Raw genomic sequence first — 24,414 nt, forward strand, 5'->3', positions numbered from 1 at the left:
CACTTCACTGTTTCCTTTATTAATGCCAGCTGGGCTGGTCCCTCACAAGGACCTGCTGCCAGAGATCCCTGTACAGTTCAGGGACTTCAGAACACGCGCAGCCATAGAAACAATCCCTAACGCAGAATCAGACCTACGCTGTCAGTGAGCCAAGCCTGGCCTTTCAGACAGCAGTCACAATCATAAACCCACAAAATACAAATTCAGAAAGGAAAAATACATTCCCCCAAAATCAAAAACCAACAGCAAGGAGATGGGGCAATAGGTACCCTAATCGGTTTGATTTCAAGTCGCTTTTTGGGGGATTACATCTCAAAGTGGCAGGGTGTCCTTAGTCAAGAAGTTGGCTCAAACGCTCATGAATATTCACAGGCAAAGCCACTTGTGGGTGGTTCACCCAAGGGTGAAGCTACCTGCAGCAAAGTGCACGTCCCCTGGGAGGAGCGGGGAGGGCAGCAGGTCCAGCACCACCTGAGCACCCAGCACAGGTGCAAAGAGTCAGCCCAGGGCAGATGTCCCAGCCGGCAGAGTTAAAAACTCTTTCAGTCAAGAAAAAAGGAGGGAAATTACATTCTTACTTTCCAGCTAGGAATACTTGGAAAGGAGCAGACGCACACTGGGTCTTAAGCAGAGGAGGAGGCAGTTCCTCTAGAAAGGAGAGAAGGGCAGAGGTCTTCTGCATTCCTGTTAGTTGAGCAGAACAGCAATGTGCTTTTCTTCTGGCTCACAACTGCCATTTTTCTCCTCTGCTCTCCAGAGAGGGAGAACTTCTTGTTCCTGCACATTCTAACTAGGAACTGGGGAAGGGAGAGGGGAGTGAGGAGAATGGTTGGTCTTTGCCTTTGTTTCTTCTTTTTTAACTTAAAAATTCCAGTGGTATACCTGGCCTAATCCTACCCCATGAAGATTTCTACAAACTAGAAAATAAAGACCTTTAAACTGTACCATCTATATTTAATTATCTTTTTAATGCATATTTTGTAACTTGCAGATTTTTAACAGATGTTTTGACAGCCTTTATTAATGGTCTTTTTGTCCACATCCAAATTTCCCCCAAAGAACAATGACATTCTAAAGGGCTTCTGGTAGCAGTCCAAGACATACACTTAAAATTAAAATTTCCTCCAAGTTCAATCTGCTTTTCTGGTTTGGGTGCATCTAGTTACTCATTTACTTCCAGCTGTTGATTAGCTGAGTTTTTTGGAAATTGGTAACTGAAAGATTGCAGGTAAAGTGAAATGAAGAAAAAAATCAAAACCCATAAGGCTGCATCAATATCTTCCTGCATAGTCGCTGAGTCCCTGACAGTATTTACTAAACAATGGGCTTTGCTCTGAAATGGTCCTGGTTAGCAGATCCCCAGTTCTCCCAAAACCAGAGAGAAGCTCCCAGTGTTAGGTTAGCATTTTGCCTGTTCACAGAGAGGCATTTAATACGTGCATGCAAGATAAGCAAAAAAAGAACAGGAACCAGGTGGAAGCCTAGTGCACCGGCTCATTTTAAGAGCTGTAACAAAATGATCATAAAGTTGCTACTTGTACATATTTTGTGTATAAAAAGCAGATCTCCCTCGCATTTATTTTTCCCACTACAGCCCCATTCTGAAAAAGTTAAGTAATTACTTCTTTATATTGTGCTACATCTACAGACAGGCCATGTGCAATGCAAACTCAGCAAGCTCAACGTTCAGTGATTTTTTTTTTTGTTCCTTATTACATTACTTCACCTTTCATCCGAGTTTCTTAAAGTGCCTTACAGATACTAAGATCCTAATATTAACGCTGAGTGAGGTCAAAAGCCTCTTTTACCATTGACTCTAACCAAAGTGTTGCTGGGCCCTAATTAAGTCTCGTGGTGAGGAGGCAGCATTGCATTTTACAGCTGAAAGACTTGGAGGTAGAGTGATGAACTGGCTTACTCACGAACACACAACAATTCTGTGGTGAGGCCACAAATAAAAACAAGCATTCAAGGTGCCAGCCAGCAGACTTGGGAAAGAGCTCCACTTCTACCACCACTCAGAATGGTGTAATTGATTTAATACTCTGCATATACTGACCTAAATTTTTCCAATGCAGCTTATGACCTTAAGATCCACTGTGAAACTGGAAATGGGACAGGGGATCTTGTGAAATACATATACTGATCAATTCATCTGCGGTGTATGGGATGAATACCAGGTGGAGGGTATTCACTGACTGCGATGAAGAGGAACGGATTCTCCCAGACTACTGGCAAGGGAATAAGCATGGGTTTTGATCACCTCCTTTTTCTTTTCTTTTCTTTTTTTTCTTCCAATTTAATTTAATTTTTAATGTGAGTGCCTATGCGCTCATCTATTGCTCGTCACTTACAAATATGGACCTGGTTCAGTTGAGTGTAATAGAGATGTCAGGCCTGAGAAGTCATACACAGATGAGAAGTTCCTGAAGTTACATCAATAATGTCTTAAATGATGTATCTCTAGAGCCAAATAATCCAGGCAATGTTATTCTCTTCAATGGTTTTTTGTTCTAACAGGTGCAAAAACTAGAATCAAACCTGACTCAGGCTTATTTTCTTGATCAGTACTGTACAGTGAATTAAGCCCCAGGCTAAATCACAGAAGGTTTGAGAATAAAGAGATTTCCAGATGATAGCAAGCAGAGTTCTATCTTTCAAAGGATTTTTTTTTGTGTACGTCCTTGGAGTTTTTAGTTCTATTTTACCGTAGTTCACAAATGATGAGGGAATTAAGAAACAAAGCAAAGATAGCAAGATGTATTCATGAGAAGGGTATCATGCACCAAAACCCCAACCCTAATCCCACCCCTTAATCAATAAAATTACTTACAAAAGTAACTATGGGAATGGATTCACAAGTGAAAGCAATTAAATTACTTGGGACCAATGTGTAGCTGCTTTTCATCTGAGACATAGTAATTAACTAGGTATCCACATTTTGCACACGTTAATCACAAAGTAGAAGGTGCTAGCTTAAGCTAGAGGATGGCTCAGCTAATGAGAAGTAACTCACTGCTAGCTCAATCATTTGGATCAGGTGACTACAACCAAGGATTTTGTCTAAAAAAAAAAAATGTTCACCCAGAATCCGGAACTGTTTTTAAAGCAAAGCCTTAAAAACCAACCGTGGTCTTGTCCTAACTTACTCAAAACTCCTCTGATTTTCTTTTACATTACAAACTGCAACAACAGATCAAAAGCTCTGAGGAGCTTTGAGGAGTACTGCCTGAGCTAAGGTGTGCTCACAGGGGGTATATTTAAATCAGTCCCTCTTGCCATTTCAACTCAAAAGTATCGCTTTCTAGTTTCATCAAAGGCCCTGTCTTCATCTACACCTGCCCCAAAATAAATAGAGATACAATTTTTTAAAATACTTTAAAAAATGGATTAAAGGAGAGACACAGAAAGATCTGCACAGTTCAGATGATAGTTTCTCTGTACCTGAAAACTGATTCATGTGAAGACAGGATGCAGACTGAGAATGAAATCAATATTTCCAAGTAACTTTGGTATGCGCTTATTCTGAAATATATTTCTTCTTCTTAGCCTAATCAAGTTAATTTCAAACTATATCAAGCTAAGCAGAATAAAGACCTACTTAAAATATGGTACCATCATTTACAGGAGTCTTCTTGCAAAATAAGTACTGTAAATTAAATAAATTCTGTTGTATATCACACAGTAACTTTGCTCTGTAGACAAAACCTAAAAAGCTAAACAAATTGACTGAGTTTATATATTTAAAATAACTTCTGTGCCTTCTTGATTTTGAAGGCAGGGGCTCTAAACAGAGTTCTAGCTTCCCTTCTCCCCTCCTCAAGTAATCAAAAAACCTGGAAGTTATCTTCCTCATGGTTTCAGTTTAATAATAAAAGAAAGCTGCTTCTAGAGAAACAACATCAAGAAATTAGCATTTTTCTTTTCTACACCATCTCTTGGAGCCACATGACTCAATAAGAATCTCCATTTTCCAGCTTTCATGGCTGCAGAGAATACCTTGAATGGAAGGCAAGTTCAGAAGAAGCAATTCTTGTCCCTGTCTTTTAATCAGAAAACTCAGAATACAGATATTTTAAATAGCTTTCCTTCAAAATGTGACCCTTAAATACATACAGACAAAACCCTAAATAAATAGAACCTTGTAGTTTTTCAATTTTGTGATTTCTAACTGAAGTTATTTTGATGATTTGGATCACGATCTTTAAAAACTTGGAGCTGGAACCAGTGCTTAAAAGAAAAACTGGTTTCTCTGTTCCTTGGTACCAAATCAGAGTCACATATATTTTTTCAGCCTGTAGGTAAAACAGCATAATACTTAACCATGGTTTAAGCTGTGCATCTAGGCTTGGTAGCATATCTTATCCATACTGCTGGAAAGGCAGTGGAGAATAAGGAGTAGAGTGTGTGCCTCGCTGTCAGGGTGGGGGGCTGTGCTTCGTTTATTTAAACGATTACAGTGAATTGGCTACAGTCAGACATATATGCGCTCCCAAAGGGATTTTTCCTAGCACATTTTGTCCAGCTCTTACCTGTTTCTTCTGGGCTTGATCCAAAACCAATAAAGTCCACTGGAGGTTTTCAATTCAATTCGAAAGGCTTTGAATCAGGCCATTTACTCTGTTTGCAACAAAAATTTGCAGAGCACAATAGGAACCCGCGTGTAGGCCTGAATCAAGTCAATGCACTTTGCAATGGAGGAAAAGGGGTGGATTTGCTTTTTTTTTTTTTTAAACCTACAAGACTCTTTGTCTGAGATGGGGGCCCAGTTTTCCTTTCCGACACCTCCCTTTTTCTCGCTGTCGAAGCTCAAGTCCAACGTTTGGCCGCCTGTGCGGCAAAACGCCAGCCAAAAGCCTGAGCCTGCGGTCATCAAGCCCCTTGGAGGACTTGATGATATATCATCCCAACCTATAGCCTAAGTGCCCCCGTGTGCCTTCGCTCGCCCCCCCGCTGCCGCCACCAGCACTCATCCCTGGCAGGCCTGGCCCGTCTCCATGGCGACCAGAGTGCCCGGCCAGGCCTGCCTCTGGCCTTGCCACCTGTTACTGCTTCATCTCCCAAGCGTAAGGAATTGCAGCGCGGCCCCCTTCATTTGCCGCTCAAAATGCATCACTGGAGGATAGGCAGGCTCGCGCAAGAAATTACAATGTGATAATTAAATAAAAAAATGGCTTCAAGGAGAAGGGAAAAAAAAAGCGGCACTTGGACTGCGGCTTTTGTTGAAGGAAGAGGAGGGAGATGCCTGGCTGGGCACGTACCCACTTCTGCGCCGGTCATTGCCGGGGTGTAGTGAGCAATGGTGGGGGTCAGAGAGGCGGGTTGTGGAGGGGCTTCTGTGCTCAGGGCTAGACCCTGCCCTGGAAACGAACGATAAAAGAAAAACATATAACCAACCCCTGGTGTGGTGAGGAACAGGCCAAGCACAGCTGAAATGCATTCAAGGCTCTTGCTCTCACATATGTACGCAGCCAGGCAGAGATGTGCACAGTCATTTCTGCGGCCTCCTCGCCAGTGAATTAAGTACAGGGTTTTTTCATTGCAGTTTTCCAGGAAAAAATGTAAATCAACCTGAATGAGAGGAAATGGCCAGTCTCTCTGGGCATGTTTACTCTGTCGTTAACACCAGAGATAAGCATGTTGGCTAACCCCAAACTGGGAAGTGTTGGGGCACTTGATACAGAGACCCTCCAGCAGGCTGTAAGTGCAGCTTAGGTTGGTAGCGACACGTGTGTCGATGTGGCACAGTATTCAACCAAATAAGCTCTGAACTTGGGTGTAGCACTGGGAAACGGCTGCTGTTCTGTTCCCAGAGTCAAGCTAATCAGCCTGCACAGGGCAATGGGCCTCTGCTAGCTCAGGCTCCCCAGGCCGCACTCCCCCGCACAGCACGGGCATGCCCTTTGCTGGCAGCCAGAGAAGCAAGCTACGCTGCTGAGAGAGGTGGCTGGACCCACCCAAAGTATTGCCTAGTAACTGGATTTTATCTCCTCTTTGAGTTAGTTGGTGCTGTGGGGATAAAAGAAGCTGTTGCCTTTGCACAGTTTTTGGCAACTCTGACAGGTTTGCCTTTCCTACAGCCCCTGCTCACGGAGAGGCACGGCCAAGGAGCGCTACAAGCTACACGAAGCGCTACAAGAAGGAGGCACATCTGTAGGAGTCAGAGGAAGCCTCTGAATGTGGGGGAAGGAAGAGCATTTGATCATGTCTTTTACAGGAATCGATATGGCCCTTAAGTTGAACAGCTAATGAATGAGCTGGGAGGTGGGCAATGGAAGGTACAGCTAGGAAAATACAGAATCAACTGATCAGATCTTGTAGATTCGGGGAGTCAGCCTTCCTGCACCATACGGCAGCACTTCATAGAAATGTCTGTGCTCTGATCTTATAGTCTTTAGGAACACCTAAAGCATTGGCCAAAATCCTGCTGCTCACAATAAATCATTGTAACTGTCCAGTGCCTCATGAAAATAAACAGTAGGAGATGATACAGAATAGGAAGGCAGACAAAAGAGTCTGACATGTTAACATACAGATTTCCTGATTTTGAGGGGCACCTCTCCTGAGACTTGGCCTCTGGCCACTGAAATGGATCATTCCTATGAGCTCAGGGAACTCACGGAGGGATTATAGTGCTCAAGATACAGCCCCATCCACCAGCATCCCTCAGTATTCAGGTAAGAACAGCCACTGTCGTGAAATGGGTCCCTGTGACATGTTGTAGGCTTTGGATCTGCAAATTACTCACTGAAGGAGTGTGAGAAGGCAGAACACCTAAGTTCAAATTCAGCCAAAACTTTTGGGTTTTACTTGGTTCAAATTATACACGGAGGAGAAAAAAAGCAAGGAGATAGCGAGAAAGGAAAACAATTATAAATACATAAATGATATCATTCTGTCTCAAGAGCTGACATGTTATTGAAGCAACACACGGTTTTCAAAAACTAATGAGTCAAATTGGAAACATTTTCCCACAAACTACTGAGAAGCGCTAGATGCTTCTCTTCAATGAGAGTTGCGCATTGACAACAACATTTCAGGCCCTGGCCAGGCAGTATATCAAAAAAAACCCCAAACTACTGAAAAAAACCTCCACAACTCCAAACAAAACAACAAAAAGTCCCCTATCGGTCCCTGTACATAGGAGACGAGTTTGGGATTTTCCACTATTCCAAAACTCTAAACAAGTGATCTATTTTTTTCCTCGGCATCCCGAAACACAGGCACAAAAGTCTGAGAAATTTACAGCTGCAAACAGGATTTGAGTGGAAATCCTTCACAGTTCCAAACTCTGTAATCATTACTGTTTCTTTTAGTATTCTCACTCTTTTTCCTTATGAAAACAAGCTCTGGGGAAAAAAAAAAAAACCACCAAACAGATTAAACTAATGAGAAGTCAACTCAAGGTAATGTACATATTTTCACTGAAAAGGCACCTGCTGCAGGGTATCTTGTCGCAAGGTGGGCATTGATGCATCCTTGCATTCAGAAGTAGCTCCCATCATGGCCCCAGCGAGGATCAGCACTGAGGCAGGGAAAAAGTAGGCCTGATCTAGCTTTTCAAATTGATGCTGCTTGTGGAGAGGAACAAACAGCTCGCCTCCAACTGAGGGGCTGACTCTCGTCATTTATTCATGGCCAGCCCCCTGCCTGGATGGAAATAAAAATGTTTCAAAGATGACTGTGTGGGGGAGCTGGAGGACAGCTTGGAGGCACACTGAGGTTAGCACATTAATTTTTTATCTCTGGAGACTGGGTATCCAATTATGCTTAGAGTACACAAACAACTTTGGCTGGTCTCTCCAGTAGCGATTTATCCACATCATAAAATCTGCGATGGAGCTGGGCACAACAGGCTGATGCCACGAAATAACGTACACAGGTGGTTTTGCAGGTCAGATGCACAAGCTAGCAGAGTGACAGGAGGGCACAGGACTGCATTCTCGTTAACTACATGTATTGCAGGATGGACCAACCTGCACACGGCAGCTAGGCCAGCAACAGCCCGCACAATGTGCTTTATTTAGGATTGTCATTGGCCAAAGTGCTTGTGGGCATAAGATCTGTTCAGTTGCTGTTTACTGCACAGCTGCCTGTAACCAACTGAAAACTCTTCTCCTTTAAAGGAGAGGAAGTTTTTCTCCATGTAGACACACTATCCTATTCTCTCAGGAATTAAGGAAGAGCATTTATACTGGTACACTCATTCACACACACATTTCAATAGATAGAAGTCTAATGTAATTCCTATATCAGAAGTGTCTCAAAATTTGTGAGCACCAGCTGCCCTCAGAGCTGGCCTGTACCCATGGAGTGAGATGGATTAAAACAGCAGGTGTTTTGTGGCAGGCTTGGATGCACCCTGGGCTCACAAATCTCACGCTCTCGGTGCCAACATGTGGAGGAAAAGCCAGCAGAAAAAAAGGCTGAGAATGGTGTGGGATCATTTCTTTTTAGCAGTGGAGTTGGGGAAAGGGGGAGTTGACTTTTTAAAGTGTTTTCACTGTTCCATACTCAGGTAAAAAAATCAGAGAGTAGGTCAAAAATAAATGTGTATGTAGGCAGAGGCAAGACTAGGCACTAAGGAAGGGCTATTTATCTGCGTCAAAGGGCTAGATAAGACATACAAACAAAGCAACTAAAGCTCAAACAAAGCACAAGCCAAGATGTTTTAGAAAAGGCCAGAGAAGACGGTTGAACTATCTTCCATGTTGCGAAGGGTAATCTATAGGTGAGGAAGAAGGACAGAAGGAGAGAGATGTAAATAAACAAACCTTCTACAACAGTCAAAGACAGTGAGATGTGCCAAGGAGGGGAGACTTGGGGCTTGGGCCAGTCCCTGTTCTTTGATACACGTCTATTCAGTGGTTCTCAGTTTCAGGTAGGTTCCTCCTATCTACATCTCTTTTCCAATCCCTGGTTAATTTACTGAACTACCCAATTGGTCTGTGCATGAGGAGAAGAGTTAAGATAAAGGCGACTGCGTGTGTAGAAAGACAAGAGGCCATCAGCTCTTGAGCTGGCACCAGCCAGGGCATCAACAGCTGAATCCTGCAGAAGCCCTGCTCCAGAAAACTCCCTCCTGCATCAGCATGGCTGCTGTTACCACAGGTACTGCAAGGAGCGGAGGCTGCAGAGGAGATGCAGGTACAAAGGAAGGAAGTTCATACTGCAGCCGCCCGCCTGAACGTGGCTGACCCAGTGCTCACCTCCCACAGCACGGCAAATTCCAAATGGCTGGTTTGAATTTGCCTTGCCTTTTCTAAATCAGGCTGCTCATATCTCTCTGACACACTGCTAAGCAAATAACCAGACCCTGCTCTATACCATATCTCTGGTCCTCCTGTTCAGTAGGTTGTGGATTAGCTGTTTGGATTAACATCCCCCCCGCCTTTCCTCCCTCCCTCCCCCCCCCACCCCCAAGCCCATGCAGAGAGGATTCTTGAAGCCCGAGCCCTGCGACACTGCAGACCTGTCAAATCTAATTCATAACACATGCCTAGCAGTTCTTAGGGGAGAGGAAGGAGCTGATGTCCTGGCTTCCCACCATCCCCCTGTACAAAGGGACCATTTAATGACTGCACATTAGCAATGTGGACAATTAGCATTCACATGGAAGATAAATGGCAGCATAAATTAAATATAGCCAACTGAAAGAGCAAAGATGCAAGATCCGAGCTCAAGGCTGTAAACAAATAAACAGGCAAAAAGGAACAAACAGCCACTGCGACACAGCTAAGCCATTTGGGAGAGTTACCTTCCGGTGTCTGGGACTTTCCCCAGGGGTGATCTTCATACTCGCATGGCTGTTGCCCGTACCTCACTGGCTCCTGGCTGGTTGTTAAGCAGATTCTTTCTGCTCAGGAATCTGGATCTCAGGGTGATTTACCCCACTAGCCCTAAACTTCTACCTGTATGGGGATCTGTGCATCAGAAGCTTCCCTCTGCCACATGCATCACATAGGAGCTCTGGGGGAACATAAGCCTGAGCAGCTCCTGCTCCCATAGTGCAGAGCACACCTTTCTTTCCACGGGCGAAGGCCAGCTGCTGCTAACCTTTCCACAGCGTTTCTAGCTCCTCTTCTTGCTAACTTCTACCATTTCCAGAAACATAAGGACTGAGATTGTCCTTGGCCTCTATGATAAGCTGAAGGGTAGGGGACACTACCCTTCTTTATTTGGGCATTTGTGCAAGGCCGTTATCAATATTAATTCAATACAGATTTGCAATATGCCCCTCAGATATGCAACTATTACTGACTACTGCAAACACAGGGAAAAAAAAAAAAACAACAACAGAGATGATGTAAATGCTAAGTAAACAAAAGCTACTGGCTGAACACTGACATTCTCCAGCCTGCCCGAGCAGTCGCTCTTAGTGCATTGACAGCTCAAGTTTATCAACAGCTGGAGGAGTCAAAATTACTTTTGCTGTGAACCTACAAAACATGTGAATAACTAAAAGGTAGAGCATAAAAGTGACAGAAACATAGGGACTGCCAAATGGGATCACACTAAATGGCCCTTCAAGCTCAGACAGTGGCTAGTAGCAGATGCTTTGGAGGAAGGAACCCCCTCCCACACCTCCCTGGGGACAATTATCAATTATCCTGCTTAGAAAGGAAATGTTTTCCTACTTCCATATTTCTTCCAGTTCTTCTTAATGTATTAGAAAGTGTTTGCCTGGATATTTTTCCCCATAAGCATTTTATTGCTTTGTCCACATTGTTCATTACTTTGGACTAAAATGACACAGTTCACACAGTGATCTGAAAGGACTTTTTGAAAGTGAACAAAGGCATCCACATAAATCCCAAGGTGAAAGCAACCATCACATAGTATTGCACACTGGCAAACTGAGAAACAGGGGCTTAGAGACCTGCAAAAACCAGTAATAAAACAGTCTCCTTGACTCCCAATTCTGTGCCTAAGAAGCAGAGGAAGGACAGTCAAGTAGGGCCACACAGACCACTAAGATTTCTTTCAGCCCTGTACCAGTGTGGGGAATCTAGTCACATAACTCTTCTCTCCTCTCATGTTCCAGCAATCCTCCTTGCAGATGAGTACTGATGCTTTTTCATAGATTTTCCCAAACTTTAACTAAGAAGTGGCTTTTGGTAAAGTTGAGGGTAAGCCGTTTGGGGAGGAGATGCAGGGATAAGGGGGACAGGCGCTGTGAATTTCATACCTAAAAAACCGAGACATGGATAAATGTCTCTTATTCAAAGGCAAAACAAAGACAGCCCCCTCAAACAGTATGTGTATTTCCTTGACATCCCTGCTAGCAGCCACTGGGAGGCTGCTTGATGATGGGCAGGTTGGGCATCTCTTCTTTTCCCCCCTCTCCTTGCCACCGCCTCCCCACAGGAGCAGTAATAGAAAAGTGACTTGCTGCAGAGATAATGCTGGGTTTGAAATGAATTCCTGACTAGCTGAGCCAGCACCCGTGTGAGCTGCAGCTGATTAGCTCCAAGCATCCAGGTCCCAATCACTCACAACGGAGCCAGGCAATCACGCCAGCCTCCACAAGGCAAAGACAGGGTGGAGGCAACATCCCTGAAAAGGATCTCAAAGGCAAAGGGAAAATACTACTCACGTTTGTGGTTTTCGTTTCTGTGGACAGGGGAAGAGCGGGTCTCCTGCTCGCGGGCTTCATCACCCTCTTCGCTGGCGAGGTGGGTGTGAGCATAGTGGTAGCTCAGCCCAGGCCTGTTCTTGTAACGCTTGCCACAGACTGGGAGGAAAGGAGATATGAGGGAGGGGAAGAGAGAATAGAAACATCAGTGTGATCTGCAACAATGGAAGCATCCTCTCAAATAACACTCCCTTCTCCCCCGAGAGCAGCACCACACACTCCACGCGCCTGCCCGAGACCCTTCCAACCGATGTTGGTGAAAGGTGACAGAAGGGCAGCCCTGCAGACGGTCGTCCCCATACAAGCTTTCTTTCCCACCATGCTGCCAGCAGTCCTTCCTACAGGCCTAGGGAAATGCACATTCAGTCTCCGCAGCTCATACAGCCCTAATCCTCTCTGCTGAGATTACTAACAAGATTGCACATAAAATTAAATGAAATGCCAGTTGGGATGTTGGTGCTGCACAACGCACAGAAATGGGAACTGGACTGAGAAGAAAGGACATTATTTTCTTCATTACCGATCTCTGAGAAAAAGAAACAGTATTACTTTTTTTTTTAAAAAAAAAAAAAAAGGCTTTCTGTAAAAGGGTAATAAATAGCTTTATTCGCAGATTGCCAGTCAAGACAAGGAGACGGAAAACATCCACAGTTTCTTGCTAGAAGAACATTTAGTAGCGATACTTCTTTGTCCAGGTAAATTTCATATTCAGCATCTCAATAAATAATACAATGTGTATTATTTAGACAATCCTCCTTCTGAACTTTTGTTTATTTTAGGACTAAGTCAACAGATATTAAGAACAATTCAGGGTGATTAAAGGTCTACATTTTCATAGGGAGCTCACCACAAGGGCAAGTTTCATCATAAGATTCATTACATACAAGTTCAGCTTCTATAAAGTTTTTAATTCATGTTACTGTCTCTAAAAGTTATCTCTTTTCATCTTCAAAGCAGTCTCTGAACGTCCATTTTCTTTTATACAGCTATTTCGTCTACCAAATACAATTATTGCCATTTTAAAAGATTAGGAAACAAAGGCAAAGAAGCTCAGTGCCCTTCCTGCAAATTTTGACTCACAGCTACATTTTCAGTCTCTTTATTAGCTTTATTAACCTCAAGGATTTCACACAGGAATAAATGTCATGCCCAGTAGGCTGTCCTGCATAGCTTGCTTAGGAAAGCAAAGGAAGTGGTGCCAGAAGAGAGAACAGAACCTGGTGGTCTCTATTTCTCTGTCTTGTTTTTAGACCCCTTGAAAAAATCTCCAAAGGGGAAGTCACCATCCACTCCTAAAAACCGCATTCAGCCCTGATACTGAAAAGGTATCCTGCAATGCCATGTGTATAGATACTTACTTCCCATTGCCCAGTACCTGAGTCTGGGAATGTCATAAAGCTCCATAAACAAAAAAATCAAAAAAGACCCATCCCAATTATTCATCTAAGTTAAACTTCCATTATTATACTTTTCTGCTACTACTCACAAAAAGCCAATTGATAAACCACATTCTGGAACAGATGATAGAAAACTGCAAATCAAATCCTAGCATGATAACATATTTCATTCTCCATCTCTTCTAGCTGGTTTGCAAACTCCCTCAAGGAAAATAATTTGCCTTATTAGAAACGTGTAAAACAACCTCATGATATAAGTAAGATGAGTGATCTGCAATATTAGGTGCTTTTATCCCAGTTTTCTCCATTCTGCAAGATGATGATCATACAGTCATCATAACAGGACAAAAGCTTTTTCCAAATGTAATGTGTCCTTAGCCACAGATTTTTTTTAAGTCTTTGAATGCCCTTCATTTAGAAATGAGAATTCCTGCAGGAGGGAGAGGGGAAAGTTAGGGAGAAATAAAATGCTCAGATACATATGCACACCTGCCCTCGTTTCATACGTAAACCTAACTCTATTGCCAGACATTTTGAACAACTAGACTGCTCTTAGATGCATGCTCTCCAGAAAACGTCGGTTTGGTCTCCCTTCTTCTATTACCAGCTGTGTATTCTTCTAATGCATTCTGGAGAGGGAAACTCCTCCTCTGCAGTCCTACAGAGCAAAGGACAAGCAGTGGAAGAGATGCTGGCAGGGAGTCAAACAACAAGCTATCCACAGTTCTGTACAACTTTGTCTCCACTTTTTGAATATTGGAAAAAGTGTAACACGAAAGTAATCATCAAACAAAATGCTCACTGTTTAAATTATTTCAGAAAGATAACCCCCTCTAATTACACAAATGTTACAGCACTTCTTAGAATGGAGAGATAGATTTACATTTCTAGCAGATTATTTGAGTATCATACTAAGTATCCTACTCCATTCCCCTTACTTGTGTGCGTTTGAAGATGAAAGTTAAAAAATAATTATTCTGCTATGAATTACTGATACTGCCCAAAAACTTCTGTCTACTTAAATTATTTTCAGAGCACTGTCAGCTGATCAGTGCTGCACTGACAAAGGAGGAGGCACTTGGAGTTAATAGCTGCATGATATTTACTATCCAACTGTATCTTGCTCTTATATAGGTTGATTCTGCGTTACTGCTAATCTAGCTGCAAAATCAGATAAGCTCTAAAACCCAGTTCCATTTACCTATTTCAGAGAGTTTTAAGTTTCAAACAAAAATATTTAAAAAAAAAAATTCTACCAGACTTTATTTCATTCAGCTCTGCTTGAAAACATACCCACAATTCTAGCTCTACAGTTGTTACCTTGCAAAAGCACCATGTCCTTAAATATAGTCTCATGCATCTTTCTCCCTCAATGCACAAAAAGAAACTTGCATTCCCTGCAGGAAGTCCCAAGGCTGTGGCCTTGCCTCCATTCCCTACAGAACCCTGCAGGGATTTTAGCTGCGGAATTTAGGATGGCATAGGAAGTCAGATGGGTCTGCAGACTTGCCCTTCTCCAGCAAAACATATCAGTTCACCAGGAAAAAAACAGGAAGTATTGATATAAGCTGAGGCAGTAGTAATTCTGCAGCTGAGCCCTTCCCACTGCCAAAACTCTTTCAGATGGCCTTCAAGGGTGGCAGCAAGCTGAGACATGCCTAGCTAAAAAGGAATTTGGAGGGCTTTATAACCAGAGCTGAGGCACAGGAGTTCTGTTTACACAGTCCCAGCAGATTCTTTGTAGGACCAAAGATGTGCAGCTTCCAGCAGCTTTTTTTCTTGGTGTCTAGACTTTTCCACCTTTTAAATTCATGTTCTGTCATGGAAAAAGTCCAAAGTGATGCCATCAGTTGAAACTGCAGAGATTTCCTATTCCCCAAGCAAATAAGACTTTTGCAGGGGAAAAAGGGTATCACGGTATCAGTCTGACAAAAGAACCATTGCCTTCAGTGAGACTTTGCTAGAATAAAAGCTAAGTCAGAACTTCATGGTTTCTCCTACAGATTGAATCTTCCTGAATTCACCCTAATCTCTTACTTTGCAGATAGAGCACATTTTATTAATCTACCATATCACTGTGCTAAGTAGTAATTTCTATAAAAGGGTGATCATTAATAAACATTTAGCTCTTATATAACTCTTCCCACTGCAAGACTGGCTTTTCAAACATTAATTAATCTTCCTCCACATTCCTGAGTGGGAAATACCATTCTCATTTCACTTCTGAAAAAAGAGAACCACAGAGGGGTTAAGTAACTTGCCCACATAGTGATCTTTTGTCATTACCAGGATTGGAATTCATGAGTTCCAACATCCAGACCAGTGCTCACACCACATCTTTCTCATTCTCTGAGCTGACAAAACATAATGAGAACTGGTTCCCCCAGTCTGAAATGTACGCTGGTGATTACGTTCTTAACACTATGCAGCTCACGCACAGCAAGTGAGAGTGTGCCTTTCATAAACTTTGCCGGGTGGCCTTGCCTTTCTTTCAGCAGCTTTGACTTTTTTTATCTTTAATTTTCCTTGCTGGATAGGCTCATCATCCTTGCATGTGGTAGATTTCATCCTGAATCTCAACACTGGGAAGTTGACTTGATCTTTAATTAGGTAGCTGAGCCCAATGAAAACAGCAGGAGTTTGTAGAACGTAACCCACTCCAATTTCTCCTGCATTCAAAGGATATATTTTGCTATAACCTGATGTGAATGCCGTTTTAGGAACAAGCCGGGTAAGTAAGCAGTAATACAGCAGTGCAGATCAAACGCCACAAATGGGGAAGAAAGGGAGATTTTATTAGGCCACCAGACACTCTCCTGTGATGAACCTTACTTTCCTTCCAATTTAAAGACTGAAATGAAGACGTTACACAACTATGTTATGGGGGAAAAACATAATTTGTAGACAGTTTAATCACAAGCATTGCATGTTTCCTAAAAGAGAGCTCTGTTCTAAATTCTGGCCTGTAATAGCCTGCAACTCTTTGGATAAGCAAAGTCTCACTCAGTTTACGTTTCTCAATGAGTAAAATTAATATAAAATACTTCCCCTGCTTTAAAAGGGGATTTGAAATCTATGACTTAAAAGATTTCCTCATCAAATATTTAATGGCTCTGTTGCTGTCATTTTGAAATTGTTACACATTTGGTCCTTGGCAGGCTGTGAGCTATGTTCCAGCCAGCTCTCCACATACATTTTGCACAATCTGTCACCAGTACGAGACAGAAGGAAACAATCCAGATTTTTAGCGGAAACAGGAAATTGGGGGAGTACATGCTTCTTTTTTTTTTTTGTCGCTGAATCTTGCCCCCCTCATTGTCTTTCTTTGCTTTTCTCCTTTGCCTCCTGTTCTTTCTTCTCAGCTGGGCTGTGTCAAATGCTAAATCTTAAGTTAACTGCTGGCAGGCAGTCATTCCTCAAAGTTATCTTCCTGTCCCACCATTTGCTCCACTCCAAAAAAAACATTCCTTGTTTTGCACTGATTTGGTAATATAACTTCCCCTGTTACAGTTATGTCCACACTCTGGCACATCTAGAGATCTCAAATGCTAACAGTGTATTTTGATCTCCATTGAAGGAAAGGTATTATGTTTGTCCCTCTTTGATCAGTATTGACATGCTGTACACCTCTAGTATTAGAGCAACTATTTAATAACCCATTTCATAGGGGGTTTTCTGTGGGTAGTAAATAGTTCTTGTTCCAGTGCCCCCAGAGGACAAGTCCCAGAATCTACCTGTGTGTTAAGGTCACAGGAATGTTGAACTCCAGTGCAAAACATGCACAGGTCAACAATATATACGTCTACATTTCAATAAATGAATTGCTAGTAGAGGCAAAGGAGAAAACAGGTAGCCTGTATGAGTAGAAAAAGTTCAACTATCATCAGAGTCAACTCTGTTCCCCTCTTACCATGTGCTCTGCTCCAGACCTGTGTTATTCAATATTTAAAAAAAAAAAAAGCGTTCTTGCCTCTCTCATCTTGGCTTTTCTACCAATAATGTAGTCAATGAATGCCAAGTATAGCAGCTATGGTGGGAGAGTTGTTTGTTAGGTTTATCTGAACAATCATCTTATTCTAGATCTTATTGCTTATTAACTACTTAGGGATTCACTAGAAAGGATAATACCAGGAAATGATTTAGGGCTTAAACTGCTAATAGTTTAAAGGGAAGCTGAAGTCATGGTGGAGATTTATGAGAAGCATGTAAAAACATAATGCTATAACCAAAGCATTTTCAAATCAGCTTGTCATTGTGATATTTAACCAAAGGTGTGTCCTAAGAAGCAGCAGTTAGTAGCGTTGGACTCATTCATACTATCTGTAAGAATTAAGACAACAGATTAAATCTCAGAGAAGTGGTAAAAATCAAGTTAAATCATGATTTATCTTGTAGGCCTTTTGTATTCCAGCAAATCTTCCCGAGAATCAATGAGATGTTTGTTAAAATGAGTATGACAGGATCAGGTCCATTTCAAGGAGATGAGAAAGAAGGCAGGTGAAGTTAGCAAGGTAATTACTAGAGTCGTCACTTTGTGAACATATACAGTAAAATACTTCCTAAAGAATAGGCCTCAAGGAATTGCATTTGGCAAGTCATGCTAGAACAAGAAAACATTTAACTGGGATTTTCTAAGGAACTAAAAGAGAGAGATCCTCAGTACCCATTGAAACTCAGTGGAATCTGTTCATCTTAAACCACTTAAACTACCTGAAGACTCCAGCCTTTTGTTGGCAGAAGCTACAATACATTTAGTGGAGAAAGGGAATGGAGAAGAAAAAAATTAACCTCAAAATAACGAAACTTCAATGCCCCGCTGAATGATGAACTTACAGAAAAAGCAGGAGGATGTTTCAAGCTATAGGTATTAGGATGTAGGGTCAAGCATTTTTAAAAACAAAACCATGTTCTGAATAATTATTAGTAGTTCAAAGTCAAGTTCAAAGTGTCCACCTAGGGACCAAGCCTTGTACAATCTGTAGGCACAATACGAGCAGATAGGCACTTGGTGGGATATTCAGGGAAAACAGTTTAGGAGCCTTCCTCCAGTTGAAATCAGTGACAATTAGGAGCCTAATTTTTTTAAAAACTTTACAAGGCACCTTTCTGCATCTTCAAGCACCTGAAAGAGTCTATTTTGGGCCTAATGCTTGCCTCTGTTTCTATCATTAATTGGGAGGGTGGAATAGAGAGTGAAAGAATCAAACATGAAGAGAACTGATTGTTGGTGAAAGTATTGGAATAATAAAAAAAAGTATCATATGAGACTCATTAATCAAAGAATTCTTTCAAACAGTAACGTAATTAGTAAATATTAATATGACATCTAGTATAGTTAAATAAAACACAGTATCAACAGGACAAAGCAGTATAATGAGGAAACTAAAGATGATAGATAATCTGCCTGAGTAGAAACAGGTTGAACAGGGAAGGAACAAGAAGCTATTGCAAATGGTATATTAAATATGAACTCACATGGTGGACAAGGATGAAAACTCCTTTGCCACTGAAACATGACACAGCACTGGAAAGGAGCGTCTTGCATTGAAAAGGGTTTACTAAGCAACCTATTAGGTCAGCCATCTCAGTTCTGTAAGTAAATGTAAGTTACATGTAAATGTATCAACCATTCATCTTCTGAACTGCTTCTATCCTCAGAACAGCATATTCTACTTAGTTCTGGACACTGCTACTTAAATAAGACCCTTTGGAGATTTTTCAGAGAAAAGAAACAAGCTTAATGAAAGAGCTGAAGAAAACACAGCTGAAAGAAGCTCCAGTAACTGTTTGCAGACATAGAAAGAAGACATTGTTATCCACTAAGAACAGAGCAAAAACTGCTGGTCTTAGACTGCAGCAGAGAAAATTCAGGTTAAATAACTAGAGAAACCTGAAAATGAAGTTTTTGACAAAAGAATCAGCTTCTACAAAACCCTCTAGGATCAGTGTCTCCGGGTACGTGCAAGGTTGCATTAATCACTGATCCAGCAGAGATCATAGGAAGGTTTCAGTCAATTCTCATTTTGCACAAGGAATGGATCTGAATGTGTATCTCAGCCTCAGAGGGACTGTGAATAAAGGATACGATACAAACATAAGTTGTTATGCTAAAACAGCAGTTTATACAGGAATAAAACTAAAAGGAAACAAGGACATATTGGTAAAAGGAAAAGATAGAAACAACTTCTTTTAGAGATGGGCAAGGGAAATCTTCCATAGATAGAAAACAAAGGTGAAAGTATGTACATAGGTATGTCTCTATGGGAACATGAGAAGAATGAAAGCAGACAAATGAGGATGGACAGCAGGAAAGTTAATAACTTGTAGAGATTCAGCACAAACTAACCGCTCTGGCTAAAGGAAGTAGACATCTGGAGTCATGAAGCTCAGATGCTACAATTGATTGCAACTGTCAAACCAAAATACAAGTTTCCAGATAAAACTTCAGAGAAGCTTTTTTTTTTTTAAAAAAAATAGTACATAATGCATAATAAACATATGAAAATAGTAGAACGATTTTTAAGAAGACTGCTGTGGTAGAACTGACAGTTCCCTAGCTGACCATTTGACAACAACATGACATCAATTCTCATTACATATGTAGGTATTCATACATTCATTCACTCTGTCCCTCCTTTAAAAATCACATGCCCAGTTTATCATGGACAGCTGTGGTGGCATATTTTCCACTTCTCTTGCTTGACATCAGAGGCTTTGCTTTGCTCCTCAAGCCCTACTTTTCGCTATCCTTTGAGGCACCTGCTCTATCTCCTAGCCAGGTATTCAAGCTATGTTTGGGTCTGGTCTCATACAGCAGCTGACCCATTCGGCTATGTTACCATTTCCAGCCTATACCCATCTCACACCAGGCTGCCCTGCCACTTTCATTATCCAAGCGTTTATCCCAAGGGATGAAGGCACAACACTATCCAATGCAACTGGTTGAAAATCTGACCAAGTAGTTTTCCACTTGCTGTTTTGATGAAACAAGGCATTTCATTATTACGTTAGCAATTTATCGATGCTTTAAATGGTCAAACGTTTTATTCTGAACTTCTGATACAGTAGATGCTCAATAAAATCAACTGAAGTATTTCAGAATATTTCATTCCACAAAACAAGCAGCCAACCACCTTTTCTTAATAACATAGCATGACAAAACATTTTGAGCTTTGAAAACCTTCCTCCATATAGAAATTCCATATTTCCAGTCAGTTTTAATATTGGGACCGGGTTTAATATTGGTGTATAGCTGAATGCCTCTTCCAAAAAAGGCAGGCCTTTTCAGAAATAACATTGCTGCCTTCCAACACAAGGGGCAGTATCGGCTGGGTACTGCTCTTGCATCATCTTACTGACACATGGACTAGTTTTTTCCCATAACCTTTTTATTACCGATGAAACCTGGGGATATATTCTTGTTTCCCATAAATATGAATATGTAACTATGAAAAAAGAGCAGAGTAGTTCTTCACCACAAATCTTTTTTTTTTGTGCCCATGCAGTTAAGTAGGAAAATTAATTTGGTTTAGATATGCTTATGCTTTCTTCCTTGTGGTCGCTTTCCAAACTCAAATAACAAAACACTTGCAGAAAAAGCAACCTGGAGGTAAATTAAATAATATACAGAAAAAGTAGAGTGTCAACCCATTAAGGTAATTATTTATACCAATAATGTGATTGTGGGAATCATGTTTTCCCAAACAAGAAACAAATTCACTATTTTTGACCTACATATTTCCATGTAAAACAAAACTATCTGCCCAAAACATATGCATATGGAGTACTGCAAACCAATTTCTAACGTACCATGATTAGATTGAGATTTATCTATAAAAATATTAGCAAATAATTTCAAAGAAAAAATTGATTCAAGAAATCCACCCAAACAGGAAAGAGGCCTCAACTTAAGACAATTATTCACAATGAATTGTATGTAACATTTCTACAGAAAGTTAACAAGGGCAGGATATTACTTCAGGATGATGGCATTACAATTGGGACAATTCTTCCCTTCTGCTCCACAGTCAGATAAAAGAGTTCTGCTACCACATAATCCTTTTCTCAGCTACCTACAATGGAAAAGGAGGAGTCACTGTTTAAAGTCTGATTCCAAAACTCCTTATGACTCACCTCTAACTATAAGTTTCCTAAAAATGAAAGATATCAGCCAAATGAAATAGGAAAGTTTATATTTCCAAAACCAAAGAGGAAATTTATGCTCCAAAATGTAAGCCAAGGCAAAATTCCATCAGTACAACAATGTACCAGAGCCTTGACTGCAGCCCAGATTTCTGCTGCCTGCTTTGGTATCTTAGATGTTTTATCGACTCTGTGCAAATCACTACTATGCATGTTGTGAGTTCTCTGTAAGATCCAAAAGCAAAGCAAGATCAGACAATAAAGAGTCATTATGTTCAAAATGACTACCACTGACAAGTGTCCTTGGATTTAGAAGGGTGTTCCAGAAAAGAGATAAAGACAGTTATGCATACACCAGCAGAGGAAAGCTGTGGATTTCAGCAAGATATGTACTGGGCTCCCAGAGGAGTCTTAGAAGATGCATTTTAGTTCTTCCAACACACAGGGACAGCTATTTAACCACAGTAGAAATCTCCTGACTCTTCATATCCTAAAGAGCTCTTCCTCCTCGATCATGTGTTCAGACACTCCCATTCATGTGCAAGTCTTTCCATTTCTACTGATTGCCCTTAGAATATCCACCTTGCTGAAGCAAAATACCCAACATGTCCATCATTGTACTGTGCAGGGTCACCTGGTCTTACCATAAAAGAATATGATTTGATCATATAGAATATAGTTCTTATTTACTGTGCATGCTCCTTATTTCTTCATGTTTTTAAAAATAAGCAGGAAATACCCTCATAGATTGACATAGTAACAGTTGGTCTTTTAAGGTCGTAACATTGCAAGAAAGGTAAATAGTGGAGAAAGAGGGATTCTAATTGTCCTCAAAACAACCAAACACTTTTGGATTACAGAAGTTAAGACCTCCTGCTATTCTCCTACTTCTATTAACTTTTGTTAGGTTATTGTATTACAGGATACAAGGCACCCAGTAGCACAAATTATTATTGCATGTACATGTACACTCTACAGTAATCCTTTGGATGGGAGACCTCAAAAGCATGTGGGTAAGATAAGTGCCCTTCACAGAAATGACATAGTGAAGCAAAAAAGAGTATCGAAAGAAGAAGGAAAGCACAAAGGACTTGACTGTAAAACAAATACATTGGGTATCAAATATTGGACTCCTTCCTCATACTAGGGCTCTGGTATCCATCTTCAGTTTGGGTATTGGGCTCTGGTATAATTTTTCAGTTGGGGCAATGCCTTACTTCACCTGCATTCCCACTGCAAGATGTCAAACAGCATGGCCATATTCAAAGGGAATATGTATCAAAACAAAGCATTCCAGTTGTGTTTGTTTCTTAGGAGGGCTCAACTCCTGATGATACCACAAGAGTACTTTTTGAGTGAGGGATGAGAATAAGACCTTCAAAATTTAGCCCAGTGAGATTTTAAAAGGACTGAAGGAAAGAGAATCACCAAATATACGAAGAGATACATCAAGGGTGAAGTACCTTTGTCGGAGATTTTTGAGTTATGCTTTTGTTTGTAACTATCTGAAACAGAGAAAGAAATAGATGGTGAATCTTACATGGGGGAAAGGACGACAAAAGGCAGAGAAGCCAGAAAAAGAGAAGGAGAAAGAGAAAGAAAATATAAGAGATGATTTATTATAGGGCAAAGGGAAGTGGAGTCTTGCCGAGGACTTAATTTTGTTTCCTTCATGCAAAAACACCAAGAGCAGCAGCAGCAGCAGGTGGCAAACATGCAAGTCAGAGAGCAGCAGAATATTTTGCTGGAAGGGAAAAGATGAAGCCCTGAGTGCACCGAGCTGGTAGGACCAGGCTGGAAGCAGAATCAGCTGTCTGGGTGCTACTTACTGTCACAAACATAGGGTTTGTCATGATCATCCTGGGAGGCAGCATCATTCCGTCTCCTGCCACCTCCAGATCCCCGAGCCTGCAAGGACAAGAGGAATGTTAACATTATTCCATCGCCCCTCAGGTCTCTTTGTGCCCCTCACCCTCCTATGAAAAATGTGCAATATAAACTAAACAAATCCTCAGCTTCCATACAGGTTTGTCAAGGGTGGGCTTGACCCTTCCATCTCCTAAGATATGCACTATGTTAATGGACCCTGTAATGCAGTGGAGATCCCCTCCACAGATAACCCAAACTGTTCATCCATAGCAGTAGGTCACTGCCAGCACATATTCAGTCGAGTATCATCACACATTCATTTCTGAAGATGTTCAAATACCTTGCTTAACTGAATATGAATGAATGAATAGGTGAACAGGTGTTAGAGAATAAATATAACTATTAAATCAGCCAGAAAACAGTCCCCAAATAAAGCAGAGGTAAAATTATTTCCTTTAATATTTTCAAAGGGGAGTTGTTTGTTTTGTTTTGTTTTGTTTTGTTTTGTTTTGTTTTCTAGCTGAAAAGCAATGTTTTGAAATGGCCTTCTGGGATAAAGATACCATGGCTAATTATAAAATGGAGCTTTGGCCAGTTAGTGGAAAAGATTAGGTAACGTGGCTACCTGCAATAACAGAGAACGGGAATTACCCAGAAAGGTCTCTCTGCAGCTTTGTGTTCCTACAACATACCAAGTTGGCAGCCCTGGAAACCAAAAAGCTCTGTTTCTCCACAGCACAGACTGCTCTGTCCTGAGCTCCAGAGGTAAGAGTGGAATTCAGCTTCAAAGTTACTTGGTCCTGACCCTTTTCAGCTGAGATGCCAATGAGCGGACAGTTGATATCTGTCCAGTGGTGGAGGCTGTGATGTGGAACTGGGAACTGAGCCAAGGCCTTCAATTCTTTCATGTTCACTAATGTACAGTCTGTAGATGACAATAATTTTAGACTTGATCTTTATTTGAGGAAGTGATCTGCAGGTGGATGGCTAGATAGCCCTTTATTAATTCTGCCAGCTACTCTATTCCTGGGTAAAAGCAACAAAATTGTTTCTGCTGCTCCTCTTATTAAACTGTTCATGTTTCTCACCCTAGCCAAGGCTGCCTGATTCAAATCCTTCGAGCTTTTGCATGTAAAAATAAGAAAGGGACAGAGCTTCATCAAGTAAAGCTGGAGAAGATGCAGAAATTCTGAGAATATTAGTGCCCCAGACACAAAGGGGTCATATGAGCTCTGTCCCTCTTCTATGGATTTGGCACTTTTCGAGCTGCATTCCATCGGACATCTAAAGAGAAGGAACAAGGAACAGTTTTACACTGGCCTGCCACAGTCTGTCAAAACAGGGATTTATAAAAGTTTCACACATTATTTT

The 24,414-nt window shown here is 41.4% G+C and overlaps 1 protein-coding gene across 4 annotated transcripts in view; it reads right to left on the minus strand.

Annotated features, from left to right (window-relative positions):
• Positions 1–24,414, minus strand: part of DPF3 (double PHD fingers 3) — a 153,950-nt gene that overhangs the window by 31,254 nt on the left and 98,282 nt on the right. For all 4 annotated transcript variants that reach the window (XR_012673931.1, XR_012673932.1, XM_075151983.1 and 1 more), the window contains 2 exons: positions 23,004–23,082; positions 11,597–11,734 (listed from right to left, as the gene is read on the minus strand). Coding sequence is in view for 2 of the 4 variants with exons in the window: in XM_075151983.1 (XP_075008084.1) it covers positions 11,597–11,734; positions 23,004–23,082 (217 nt within the window). In the remaining 2 variants the exon portion in view is untranslated. The remainder of the gene's footprint in view (positions 1–11,596; positions 11,735–23,003; positions 23,083–24,414) is intronic.

The sequence above is a fragment of the Calonectris borealis genome, chromosome 5 (assembly GCF_964195595.1).
Source record: "Calonectris borealis chromosome 5, bCalBor7.hap1.2, whole genome shotgun sequence".
Taxonomy (NCBI): domain Eukaryota; kingdom Metazoa; phylum Chordata; class Aves; order Procellariiformes; family Procellariidae; genus Calonectris; species Calonectris borealis.